This window comes from Dendronephthya gigantea, unplaced genomic scaffold (genome assembly GCF_004324835.1).
Source record: "Dendronephthya gigantea isolate DGI-Jeju-01 unplaced genomic scaffold, DenGig_1.0 000130F, whole genome shotgun sequence".
In the NCBI taxonomy this organism is placed as follows: Eukaryota; Metazoa; Cnidaria; class Anthozoa; order Malacalcyonacea; family Nephtheidae; genus Dendronephthya; species Dendronephthya gigantea.
The window spans coordinates 594,262-606,628 of record NW_021163140.1 but is presented as its reverse complement, the minus strand read 5'-3'; the positions used below and the strand labels follow the sequence as shown (position 1 = coordinate 606,628).

The 12,367-nt window shown below is 36.7% G+C and overlaps 1 protein-coding gene, 1 long non-coding RNA gene and 1 pseudogene across 2 annotated transcripts; all 3 read left to right on the top strand.

Annotated features, from left to right (window-relative positions):
* The first annotated feature begins 4,940 nt into the window (after positions 1-4,940).
* LOC114536121 lies at positions 4,941-7,304 on the top strand. The gene is made up of 6 exons (XM_028557471.1): positions 4,941-5,027; positions 5,788-5,875; positions 6,023-6,170; positions 6,280-6,401; positions 6,638-6,846; positions 7,100-7,304. Exons 1-6 carry the CDS (start codon positions 5,023-5,025, stop codon positions 7,302-7,304), a joined length of 777 nt encoding a protein of 258 aa, XP_028413272.1. The 5' UTR covers positions 4,941-5,022.
* Positions 7,305-7,452: 148 nt separating this feature from the next.
* LOC114536084 lies at positions 7,453-9,062 on the top strand. Its single transcript, XR_003688395.1, has 5 exons — positions 7,453-7,558; positions 7,919-7,990; positions 8,200-8,424; positions 8,508-8,546; positions 8,666-9,062. It is a non-coding gene; the product is annotated as an uncharacterized LOC114536084 (long non-coding RNA).
* Positions 9,063-9,376: 314 nt separating this feature from the next.
* LOC114536082 lies at positions 9,377-11,239 on the top strand (annotated as a pseudogene).
* The last annotated feature ends 1,128 nt before the right edge of the window (positions 11,240-12,367 follow it).

Sequence of the window (12,367 nt, the reverse complement as noted above, 5' to 3'; positions counted from 1 at the left end):
ACGTTAGGCTCATTGGCATTGCTTGTTAGAAAAAAGGGAAATGCAGTTTACTTGTTCTTATCAACAACTGCATTTTGTTAAACAATTCAATGTTTTCACTATGCAGAATTCTCGTATTGACGCATTTCATACTATCATGCACTGAGTGATTTGATATTTAGCCCCCTCTTAAAATGACAGCTATTTTGATACAAGCCTGCGATTCCATATAAGAATTAGGAAAGAGGTATAATCCATGAATGTAGGCCGTTTTTGTAACATCACTAGGCATTTTAAGACACTGGTCTTGACGGATTACGACCAGTGTAAAGCGTTTGCCTAATAAATAAACGTTTGTCGAGCTTACGTGAAGTTTTAGACAACACGAACGGCATGAGCAATGTCAAAAGACTGGGTCAAGGATTGTGATTGGTGAAAAACAAAAACTTTACTTCCGGTCAACGTACGTGTTGTCAAAAACGTTACTTGCTTGAGTTCATTAATGTTTTATTAGATTTATTATGATAATAAAGAGGTTAAGATACCCGTAAAAGAGAGAAACACTGATGGAAATTCATTGAACAAAATAAGGCTATCCGTACCCGTACACCGGAACCGGGGTATCTTAACCTCTCTATTTATTAACATCATAATTACCAAAAAGCTAATGCATAGAAGTACCGATTATCCATTCAGGACGACGTTTTACTCAGTCTAATTAAACTAAGACGGGTTTAAAACGGCGCTTTCTAACTTGGAAAGTTATTTGATGATGTGCATGGTTCATAAACAAGCACGATAATGGTGTTTTTCCAATGGTCGACATGTCATGCATAACAGGGTTCGCCAGTGGATTGCGCTTATATGCGTCTAAAATGCTAGTAAAGCCCATCGCACACGAGAGCTATCAGCTGAGCTAACGACCTCGCGAGGCAGTTAGTTCAGCCCGCCCGCACACGAGAGAACCTTGCCTCTCCAGACGAATTCCTCACAAAAACTATCGCACACGAGAGATTAAACTTGCTGAGCTAACAGACTCGTGGGGTATTTATTTAGCCAGCGCTGTTCGAAAACGCATACGTATTGCGCAAGATTTGACACGCTTAAACACGTAAGAAATCATTTGCTTGTGTCATATCGATGAGTGAAAGATAATGCACGGAACTTGTTCTCGGTTGTCATGAAGTAATGAAATATACCTGCGAGCCTAATTTTGAGAAACGTAATAGGCAGCACTCGCAATAACAATCAGTCAAATCCCTCACGGAAAGGAAGGTTTTTTGTCCTTTTCAACCTAGTCAAAATAACTTTCGGCTTCGCTTTTGAGAAACTAAACTTTTTTTATCATATATATTTTACCAACAACTATGCGCTTTAACTATTCAATTAAGTATTTATGAGTTACGACCACTTTCACGCAAGAGAGAAATAATATATTAGCTTCGTTTTTTATATTATTGAGAGTGCGCGGGTACGTGGTGTAGTGAGACTATATTATGTGGACTACAAAAAAAGGCGGTTGAGAAGGAGGATTTAAGATCATTTTATAATAGATATTTTCATGTACGTTACAAAAGGTACGGTTTAAACCCGCCGCACACAGCTGAGCTAAAGATCTCGTGTGGCTGTTAGCTCATGGTTTTCGGGCTGAGCTAACTGCCTCGCGAAATCGTTAGCACAGCTGATAGCTCTTGTTTGCGGCGGGTTTAATGTCAAAAGTGCATTAATCGATAAGTGCATTATTCAACAAGAGTATGACATCGCAATAAAAATGATAAAATATTCAATGTCTAGTCGTTGTTATATAAAAGTAACAGAATAAAATTTTCCGCACGTCATGTGTACTGCAGTAATGCACAGCGGACGCTCCAGCGTTCAGAAGACAAAAATGTTGCGGCCTTCTCCTGCTACTCGTGCGTGATTTTGTCTTTTTTTTCTTTTCCCGCAAGATATTAAACCAGAAATTATTACTGCACAAATGCGCATGCTCATTACAATCAATAGAGTATAAAATAATATATTCATAACTGGCATAATTACGCCAAGATCTGCTGACTTATAACCTGCTTTGTTGATTGCATGTAAGCGTCATTTCAGCGACTGCTTGTCGAAGTAAGCACAGTTGACGACCTTGTGAAATCATATTTAAAGAAATAATCTTGATCTTACTGATAATCAAAATTGCACGTATATCTTCACAGAAATGTTCTTCGGGGATTTTTATTACTTTTAGAAAAGGTATTACCTCGGTTGCTTTTTCTTAGTTAAAACGAATCGGGTTCCTAGTGTTGGAGAACTTTTTTCTTTGAAAATTTCCTTTCCCTAACCATTTTTGCTACTTTTAGGAGGCCCGTCTTTACCTCCAGAAGTAATCATATCAAATCATACCGTCAATAAAAAAATTCCCCCGATAGAATGTTACGAGCTCTCCCAAAAGGAACCGAAATTAGATGTGTTGGATTCAACTACAGGGGCAAGTTCAATGTTGTGAACTGCCAACTGGCAAACATCTCTGGAAAAAGAAATGACGTTGAAACAACGGAAGAAATTTTAGATTTGCAAAGTTACTGTTTATAAAGAGCTGGTGTGGAGAGAACATATAGAGGAAAAGTCGTAAAATTAAACCTTTAAGTTAGGCAGCAAAACAGGGCCTCTTTTAACATATAGACTGGGGGGAAATTGCCCCCCCAGCCCCCCTTACTTCCCCCCCCAGTCGGCAATTTTTCCCCCCCAGTAGAAAGTCCCTTTTCATATTTTTGGTGTGAAAATAACTCCCAAAGTTAATATTGGACAACATATTAATTAATCCGTATTCCAGTATTCCTTTCGCAGAATCTCAACCTCAGGCTCTCTTGCCCTATAGTGTAGCGAAACCTATTTTTAAATTAGTAACTGAAATTTTATGGACTTTAATAGATTTTTTCAGGTCCCCTTTTTACGTTATTTCAGGTCCCTTGGGGAAAATGTCCCACCCAGTTACATATCCTTAAAAGAGGCCCTGCAGCAAAATGAAATGAAACGAAGGATAACTAAGAATGCGTGTGATGTAAACGAGACTTTATCGCCGGTAGATTGTAGTGAGATTTATTGAAATCTATAAACCACTCAATAGTACGTTAAGTGCTGTGTTACTGAAATATTTGGGCCCACAGTAATAAGCTTTCATCATACATCATTGAGATTATTATTCGTAGCATTTCGGCCAATCACCCGGTCATTGTCGTCCCCATGGCCGGGCTCCATGTGCGAAAAGCAAGGGGACCAGGGTGGCCAGATTTTGGCAGTTTTATGCTATATTCGGTGATTCGGTCGGATGTACATAAATCAGACCCACTTGATTTTAATAATTATACAAAATTTATTCGAGGAGGGGACTTGCTTATAAAATATTAATATATGGTCACACTACTTGGAACGAGGATGTCACCCGGTCTAACTTAATTTCGTCAAGGTCAGCTGTCAATTACTTGAAGACTTTCAAGTAAACAACCGAAAAATAGTGGGTTAAATAAATGATTATACAAATATAGTTAATTGCTTTGTTTAGAATTAATTCTAAACGCATGCAGTAAGCTGTATTTTAAAAAAAATTTCAAGCTACAAAAGCATTCAATCACACTTCGGTGACTTGAAGCAACAAAATATGATCATAGTATAAATGAATCACTTTAAATTCATGTTCCTACCGTCATTGAACACAAGTTTGTGTCCAAATTTACAAATTCTCCAGATTTAACGCCAAAGGATTGTTCTCACACACGACTGCATGCTTCATTTTCTCGCCCACTTTGCCAGTCTTCAAATATGCGAACTCCCCAACGATTTTAAAGCGCGTTGTTTGTGGAAAGGAATTTATCACGTTCTATATCGTAGTTTTCTGGCACGCTTTGAAGATCTCGAAATCTCCTCTTCCTGCTGCTAAAAGCCACCCTTCACTCACACGATGGCGAACGAATACTAAATCTAGTTCGAACAACTCTATTTCCTTCCATTCGGTCATTCACGCGCATTCGCTTGATTGAAAACCCTAAATCCCTACTCACACAGCCTCAATAATATGAATATCTTCTAATGATGGGTGATAAGCTATTTCAAATCCTCGTTAGTGTTTTAGGCCTAGGTTATACGTCTCTTTTTGGTCGCGTCGAATGCAATTAATTCAATTCAAACAAATACATGAGATGAGATAGCAATGAAGCTTAATGAGGTTTATCATCTCATTATCGATTGTATGAATTGCATTCGACGCGACGAAAATGCGACGTATAATCTAGGCCTTAGACTCGGCTTCGAAATTCCAAAGTGGCACGAGCAATGGTTGACTGCGCCTATTCATTGTTAATGGCACTTGGATTTAGAAATGATTTAATTTGCGGGCGTAAATTTGAAATATAATGGGTTTCTCCCAAAAAAGTCTCCCCTATTGAAATGAAGCTTTTGTTGGAATTTTAATGCATGATCAACGCAGTCGTGTGTAAACAGCGTAGTTATTAGGTCGAGGCATTCAAATGAAGCGTCTTACTTTCAATTGGGGTTATCATATATAATATCAAGGCAATCACATTATAACAAAGGCTTTATTTCAATATAGAGGGGACTTTTTTTAGGACACCCTGTAGAAGCTCACCCTGTAAAAGTCGAGTGAAGTGCTACAAATCTTAATTGATTTAACCTCATACTTCAGATTTACTCAAAGATATTTAATTAAAAATTTAAAAGAATTGGAATATTGGGCATTCGTGCTACTTTAGCTTATTCTCGGCACGTAATTTAGTCTTTGTAACCGGAGTTTTACGAAATATTAAACTATCTGTATTTATCTAATGGCATGAATAATGATGATCGAAGTTTTTGGTAATGGTGCAATTAAATAAATGAAACATTATATCGAGATGACAGATCGGAATGTAATTTTTTCAGAATGTCATAGATTTTTAATTATTTTTTAGATCTTTTATTACTCACTGGTAAGGTCGGAAACAGTTTAGTTAGCCGCATTTATTTCAGAAGCGTTTTGTGGGAATTAACGTCGTTGAATGTGATATGAGGTAAGTTTACATTCTACTTTGATTTTCACGGAAAAGACTACGACGGCTAAGACAGCGAATTAATGCATGCGTACCGAATGTTTGTGATATTTATATGACGCAGTCGAAATGGACTTGTAATTGCTTTAGAGCGTTTTTTGTTTTTCATCGTCGAAAATCTCCGTTGCAATCCCATTACTAACAAAACGTTTCAGAAAAATAAATTGTGCGTTGTATAGCATAGTTTTGTTTATTTAACGACAACTGTTTCAGCCATAAATATAACACAGAACTTGCTTCGTAATTAATTCAACACATATTAATAACATAAATATTTGGTATTTGAGTGTGTTTATCACAATCGTCTATATCAATATGTGCCCAGCCCCAGATGAGAAATCATAACGCATATTGTGTTGTGTTGTGCATTAAAAGATTTAAAATCATTAAAAGATTTAAAACCATGCTATAAATTCTTTCATTTCATTGTGAAAACCTAATGTTATAAGAAACCAAGTATTTTTGATATGAACGCTTTAGCATGTCCTGACCCGAGTGACCTCGGCTCTAAGGTTTGACTATCTATATAGTAAACAGTGGATTGCCATTTGGTGTATGGTAAAGATAAGACATAACACTACTTGAAACTGGAGTAATTTTTGTACTGATTTTCAAATCAAAACTGGTAAACCAATATAGCTAAGTATTCAGTACTTTTTTCAGTATTGTTTGCTTGTTGTTTGCTTGTTGTTTACCGTACAAAAACAACTTTCTCGTATAGCGCAATAAACATGCTTCGTTTTGAACTGCTGGTAATTAATGTTCTGATCATGATCACATGGATCTCATTTGTCTCTCCTGAAAAAAAGGTCAGATAATCTCGAGGTTATAATGATTTTATTAGTTTTTATTTGTAATTTCATCATTGTTTCTTTCAATTTAATTCATTAAACAAAGTTGTTTCTCTCGAATCATCCAAGCGAAATCAAAATCAAATTTTTGATGTATCTTGACAGATTGTGGACATTCAAACAGGTTATGATCCTGGCTCGTGTACCAAGAAGGAACGTGGTTTGTTAAAATTGATCAAAGATCGTTCAAATAATGATAAACTGTTAATTTGCGCTGAACGAAATGGAGTTTATGCCTGGAAAACAACGGACGGTAACGTTTCGAGTGTAACGTGTTCTGAAAGTTCCAGAATTCTTTGTCGATTCCCGACCATTTTGTGCAGTTTTTCGAACCGCTAAATGAACAATCATTTCCATTCTAGGTTCCAGTCCCTCTGGCGAATATTTTAACCTCGGCTACGACTGCACGGATATTCTGAATAAGAATTTTGAGTCTCTAAATGGATTTTATTGGATAAATTTGAATCGAGGTGCTCCCAAGAGGGTTGGTAAATTTATTATTGGTCCTCTTTATAAATCGATCCCGAGTTTTGATATATTCAGCTGGTTTTGCCCGATGAATTTCTTTTGTAAGTGGAATAGCTGACAAATGATAATAGAAATCCGACGGGCAGAAATGGATATATAAATACTCCCCCCCCCTCAATCATCGTTCTAGTTACGCCCTAGATCAAGCAGTGCTATTTCCTGCCCATTCTTAATTGCTCATTTTTACCGCAGGTCTATTGTGACATGACAACAGATGGAGGGGGATTTGCGCTTGTTGGTAAACTCAACAGTTCTGTAACATGGAAAGTTCCGTCTAAAAACACAACAGTTGTTCCATTTGGTGAATCTCAGTGGTCGAGTGATCTCGGTGACGCTCAAGTTCTTGATTTCAGAATACAAATATCCACAACAGAAAACCTAGCTAAAGCAAATGCTCACTGGTAATAATAAATTAATGAATTAAAATTATTGTCTGTTGAAAATCTAATATCAGTCTCCAAACTGCTTTGAGTCACATACCACCACGGTACATCAAGAAAACACCTTCCTAAACACCTTCTGTCAATGAGTCAATCTGAGATCAAATTATTCCATCGCTTGAGTCTTCAATATTCCAGTAACTGAATATTTATGCACTCAAAATATCTTTCTAAACCAAAACATCTTCCTAAAAATTATTCCTTATCTTGGCAGGTCCTACAGACTGCGAAATACCCGTCCTCTTAAAAATATCATGATTGTTAATCAGGGGGGTTGTGGAGCAACATCACCAGGCATTGGTGATATCGCTTATGTCAAAGATCTCCGGACTGAGAAAATTGTCACGACAAAATTTCGCTGCTCACAGTTTGGACTACATCAACACTTTTTTCTGAAAATTGGATGGGTTGGTATTTAACGTTGTTGTTCATTGTCCTGTTTAGAATTTTACTGATAGTTCGACGAACCGTTTGTTGGTATATTTCATTGCTTTTGATATTAAAAGAAACGAGAATTTTTCATTTGCTTAGTTCCTGAAATACACAAATCTAATACATTAATTTCCATTTATTTTCAGGCAATGATGAACGAATGCTTCGAAAAACAATGTCCTCAAGGTTTTGCTTTTCATCGAAAGTTTCCCATTCAAACTGACTCGTCGGGATCTTTCAGGTATAACTTAGCAACGACATTTAGATGCACTAACTGTATCTTATTTTTATATGGGTCAAGGGGGCAAAAAGGCATGCTGATTTGGAATCATTTCTAAAAACTATACCCTGCCAAAAGGGAAATTGCACCTTAACTTACTCAACGGTTCTAAAACCTTTCAAATTAAACAGAATGATGTATTCCGGATATATTGCTTTTAAAAAAACTTGCTATGAAGGCTTTGTTTTATAGTCAACAACGGTTTTCAGTGTCTTCATAGAATAGAATAGATTGTGCAGTGGAGATGTTTACAAAAGTTGAAATCACATGATGCACGAAATCAACAACAAATAATTTTTTGACCATTTCTGTACATTACAGCTACAGTGTGTTAGCGAAACATCTGGAATCAGTCGCAATACAACCGCATTTATCGGCTGTGACAAAGGAGTGGTACGTCAACAGAACTGTTGTCATTCCAGACTTTGTAGACTATAAATTCTCTAAACCATGCATTATATTGTGGATACGTTAGCATTTTTAAACAAGGCTTCAAACTGGCTTTGATGGCTTGTAGGCGTATAAACCGTGACTTCTAGTTATGATAAAGTGTTTAGTCCATGTATGCACAAATAATTTAATCCAAGGTGTCTCAATTTTAGTGCTGCAGTTGTTTTAGTCTACCAGATAGCACAGACGATCTCTGTGGCACCGATTGTAAGGCAAAACCTGGCGCAAATGTGGTAAAGAATGTTTATTCATGGTTCTGGGTGAGGACATCTTCTCCAAAGAAAGTTTGGAACAAATGCATGGAATTTAAAGTTTCCGAAGCGAACGGAGACGAGGTCTGGTACAAGTTATTTGGTCAAAACGTTGTCCCCAAGAGGGTAAGTTAGCACGAACTTTGCTTTCTTGTCCGTGGTAGAATGCGGCCGGGCCTCCCAAGTGATCATGTATTACTTTCTTTTAGGGTCGTTGTTCCAGAAACGAGCCGCTTTTGACTGATGGAGTAAGTAATAACATAATATAATATTTGAATCATTCCTATCAATTGTTGTTGTGCTATCTATTGTATACTATTTTTCTAGCATTAATAAAAGAATTTTTGAATTTCCATTTCTATCCCAGATTATAGTTGTTCCTGATAATAAGACAGTTGGTAAAATTCCAGCAGTCCAAGGAATATTAAAATTTCGAAAGGACAATCAAAAACTTTATGTAAGATCAAATGAAAGATGGAATGCAATTGCAGAAGAGAAAAAGGCAGTTACTACATTTTGGAGCCATCTGTATAATATCATTTTTTCACCTTTCCTATTCAAGCTTGTAACTACTAATCAATAATAATTTCAAACCTTATCTAATTAAACCTTATCTAATCCAATCTTAGTATTTTTAGTCCAAAATTTCTCGCTTTTCTTTTGCTTTTACTTTCCCTTTTTGCACAGTCCCGTGTTATATAGCTGGCTAACCTATCATCAAAGCCTCAAAATTTATATAAGTAATCATGCGATGGCGAGTACAAATCGGGATTAATATAGTAAGAGTGATGTTTAGAAATTTGGCCAAAATTGTACGAGCCACCGGGGTGAGTACTGTTAATCCCTAATTCTTCGAGCAATATCGCATTATTATTTGTTTATTATTAAGCGTGCATGATAGCATTTTTGTATTTTTATCGCGATTTCTCGGGGCTTAATTTTTTGTCAAAACCCTTTTAATACAATTCTACTTTTGAGATATGTAAATTTGGCAACTACGAAACTTTTATGTTTATTACACTCCATGTTCGTTTCTTACACTTACATTTTGAATACTCCGCACTAATTTACATCTCTTAAAAGTAGGATTGCATTGCAAGTTGCAAGAAAAATTGCCCGTGTAACATGGCCATTGTCATTTTGTCTTTCATAGCTTAAGTTACTTAACTCCGCCTTCGCAAAACTTACGGCTCGTTTGGATGACCTGACTCGGAGTTTCGAAGCTAAAGGTGCCGTAAAATAATCATTAAATGGAATATGTATACTTTTAAATCATTATACACTGGGTTCATAGAGTGCTAATTTATGTTTCTCTAGACGCTTGTATTCAAACTCATGCAGCCAGTTGCGCCCATTATTATAAATGCGGAATGAGACATGATGGTGTTTATACGATCAATCCTGATGGCCTGGGATCGTTCCGAGTCTATTGTGATATGAATGAAGATGGAGGTGGCTGGACTGTGTTTCAAAGAAGACAAGATTGAAATCAAGATTTCTACCTTGCATGGTCAGACTATAAAGCAGGCTTTGGTGATCTTAACGGCGAATTCTGGTTGGGCCTGGATAAAATACATCGTTTGTCTAAATCTGGCCAAAATGTTCTAAGAGTTGATTTGATGGATTTCAATAGTGCCGAGGCTTACGCTAAATATGGAACATTTAGTGTGGCTGATGAATCAGACAAATACAGATTGAATATTGGCAGTTATTCGGGTAAACCACACTCTTGGTAAAAATAATATAGATTCTCCTTTGAAACTTATTCTGTATACCAGCATGTACTCAGCCAACAAAACTATCAAGTATTGGTTTATAATAAACTAAATACTATACATAGGAACCGTAATAACACCAAGACGAAAACACGCGAGCATGCAAGGTTTTAGCACCTTTCGTCATTAACGATGAGGTGGAACGGTGGCATAAGCACGCCAATTCAAACTGCTAGAAGATAATCGAATCGATTTAGGCGGTTTGACGAAACTGGAAGGTGCAGAGAAGGCAGCTAGGTTCAGCAGGAATTGAGTATGAGTTAATAGCATACCTGAGCAGACGATGTTCGCGGGTATTGCAGGATTTTGGAACTTTTATTCAAGTATCCCCAGCTTATGAACTTCATTTGATGAGTAAACGAAGAAAACTCATAAATAAGAATGGTTTGAAATATTCTGCATTTCATATTTGAAATAAATAATGAGTTTTGGCACTTCACTCGATGCAGGAATATTCTAGTGGTTTAAAGGGTCTTAATTTCGAGTGGTATTATACACACTTCAAATTCAAGCCAGGAACAGTTGATGGAAAAATGAGTGGCAAGAGCATTGCACCGGCATCGCAAAAGCCTAGGTTCGATTCCTGCCGGAGGACCTATAGTTGACTCATATTTGAAATATTCTGCATTTCACAACAAAGTTTTGCCTACAAAATTTTAATGAGATCCTCAGTAAAGATTTTTTTCATCCATTTCAACCTTTCATCGTAGTCTTATTTACCTAAGATGCAGATTCGCTATTACGATTTTAGAACGAGGTCTATAAATAGCAAAGACGGATTACTTTCCAGAAGGGCCCAATTAGAATTTAATGAGCGTTATATAGAAAATTTTAAAAGTTTCTGTTTTTAAATGTTACTCATTAGGAATTTTTTATCATATTCTTAAAAGGTGACGCAGGTGATTCTCTTGCTTATCACAATCAAATGCAGTTCTCTACCAAGGATAGTGACAATGATGTTTGGAGTGGTAATTGCGCGACGGACAGGAAAGGAGCTTGGTGGTACAACAACTGTCACCATTCCAACCTCAATGGCCTGTACCTGGGCGCAGGTCGGTCTAGTCTCACTGGATTAAACTGGTACGATTGGAAAAGTTGGTATTCATTTAAAAAGGCGGAGATGAAAATTCGTCCATAAGCCAGTTTTAAGATAAAAACACTTTAATCGCCAAAAACGTGAGTTTGAGAATGTTTTTTGAAGTTTAAAGTTGGTTATTATGTGATTTAATTCCGAAATTATTAATATCGCAGTATTTTAAATGATTATTTAATTAATATTAAAGGCGGGTCAGGTCTGTTTTCCACCTCAACCGTATCGTAGCGAAACGTTGCGTATCTCATTGTTTAAGTCATTACGTTACGCTACGATACGGTTGAAGTGGAAAACAGACTTTAAAGTCGCTTCTGCGCCTCGGTTCTGCTCATGACAATGAGTACTTGTTTCAAAATTGCTCAAATTTCTCATGTTTTGTAATAAACTCTCTCTCATATTCATTTAAAAGTATACCGAACTAAAAGCGTGTCAAATATTCTGAAAGTTTTTGATATTTTAGGAAATGCATACGGATTGTAAATGTAAACAAAGCGTTTGCTAACATTACCACCAGACTGCGCCCTACCTTTAAGTGATGGTAATTAATAAATAAATTATAGCGTGCAATAATATGTTGGACAGCAGCAGTCCAGAACCGTGCACTGCCATTCACAAAGGCTTCAGAAACATCTCATTATTCTCATATATCTTATTTATTTTCATCACAAAACTTCCCGCATAATGTGATCAGTCAACGTAAGAGATCGGGAGTGTACGTTTTCGAAACGTCATGCGAGGTTAATCTGAATCAAGTCAGGGCACAAAACACAATTTGGCCGCTAACCCCGCTATTTCAGAAACTTTTAATCTGGTAGTTGATTGTCGTTGTTATATGTATATTTATCCGTATTAAAATGGGTCTGAAACTACACCATATATTACATATACCAATGTCGTGATTTTCTTATCCAATCATTAAACAAGAAAATAGGAACCTGCTTGCGAATCCTTTCTTCTCATTTCACAAAATATTTTTTTGCGCTGATGGGTTTTGCTTCATTTTCGCAGCCCCAATGAAAAATTAACTATATACTACAGAGTGTAATTTTTTTGGCAAATCTCCAGCGGGCGGAATACTATATAGCCTTTCCTGCAATCTCATTGGCTGTAGCGAGGGGCGGGATTTTACGATATCTGATCACGGTGCCGGCGAAATCTTTATCTTACGCTCGAGCGATACTATTTGCTTTTCTTTCCTACA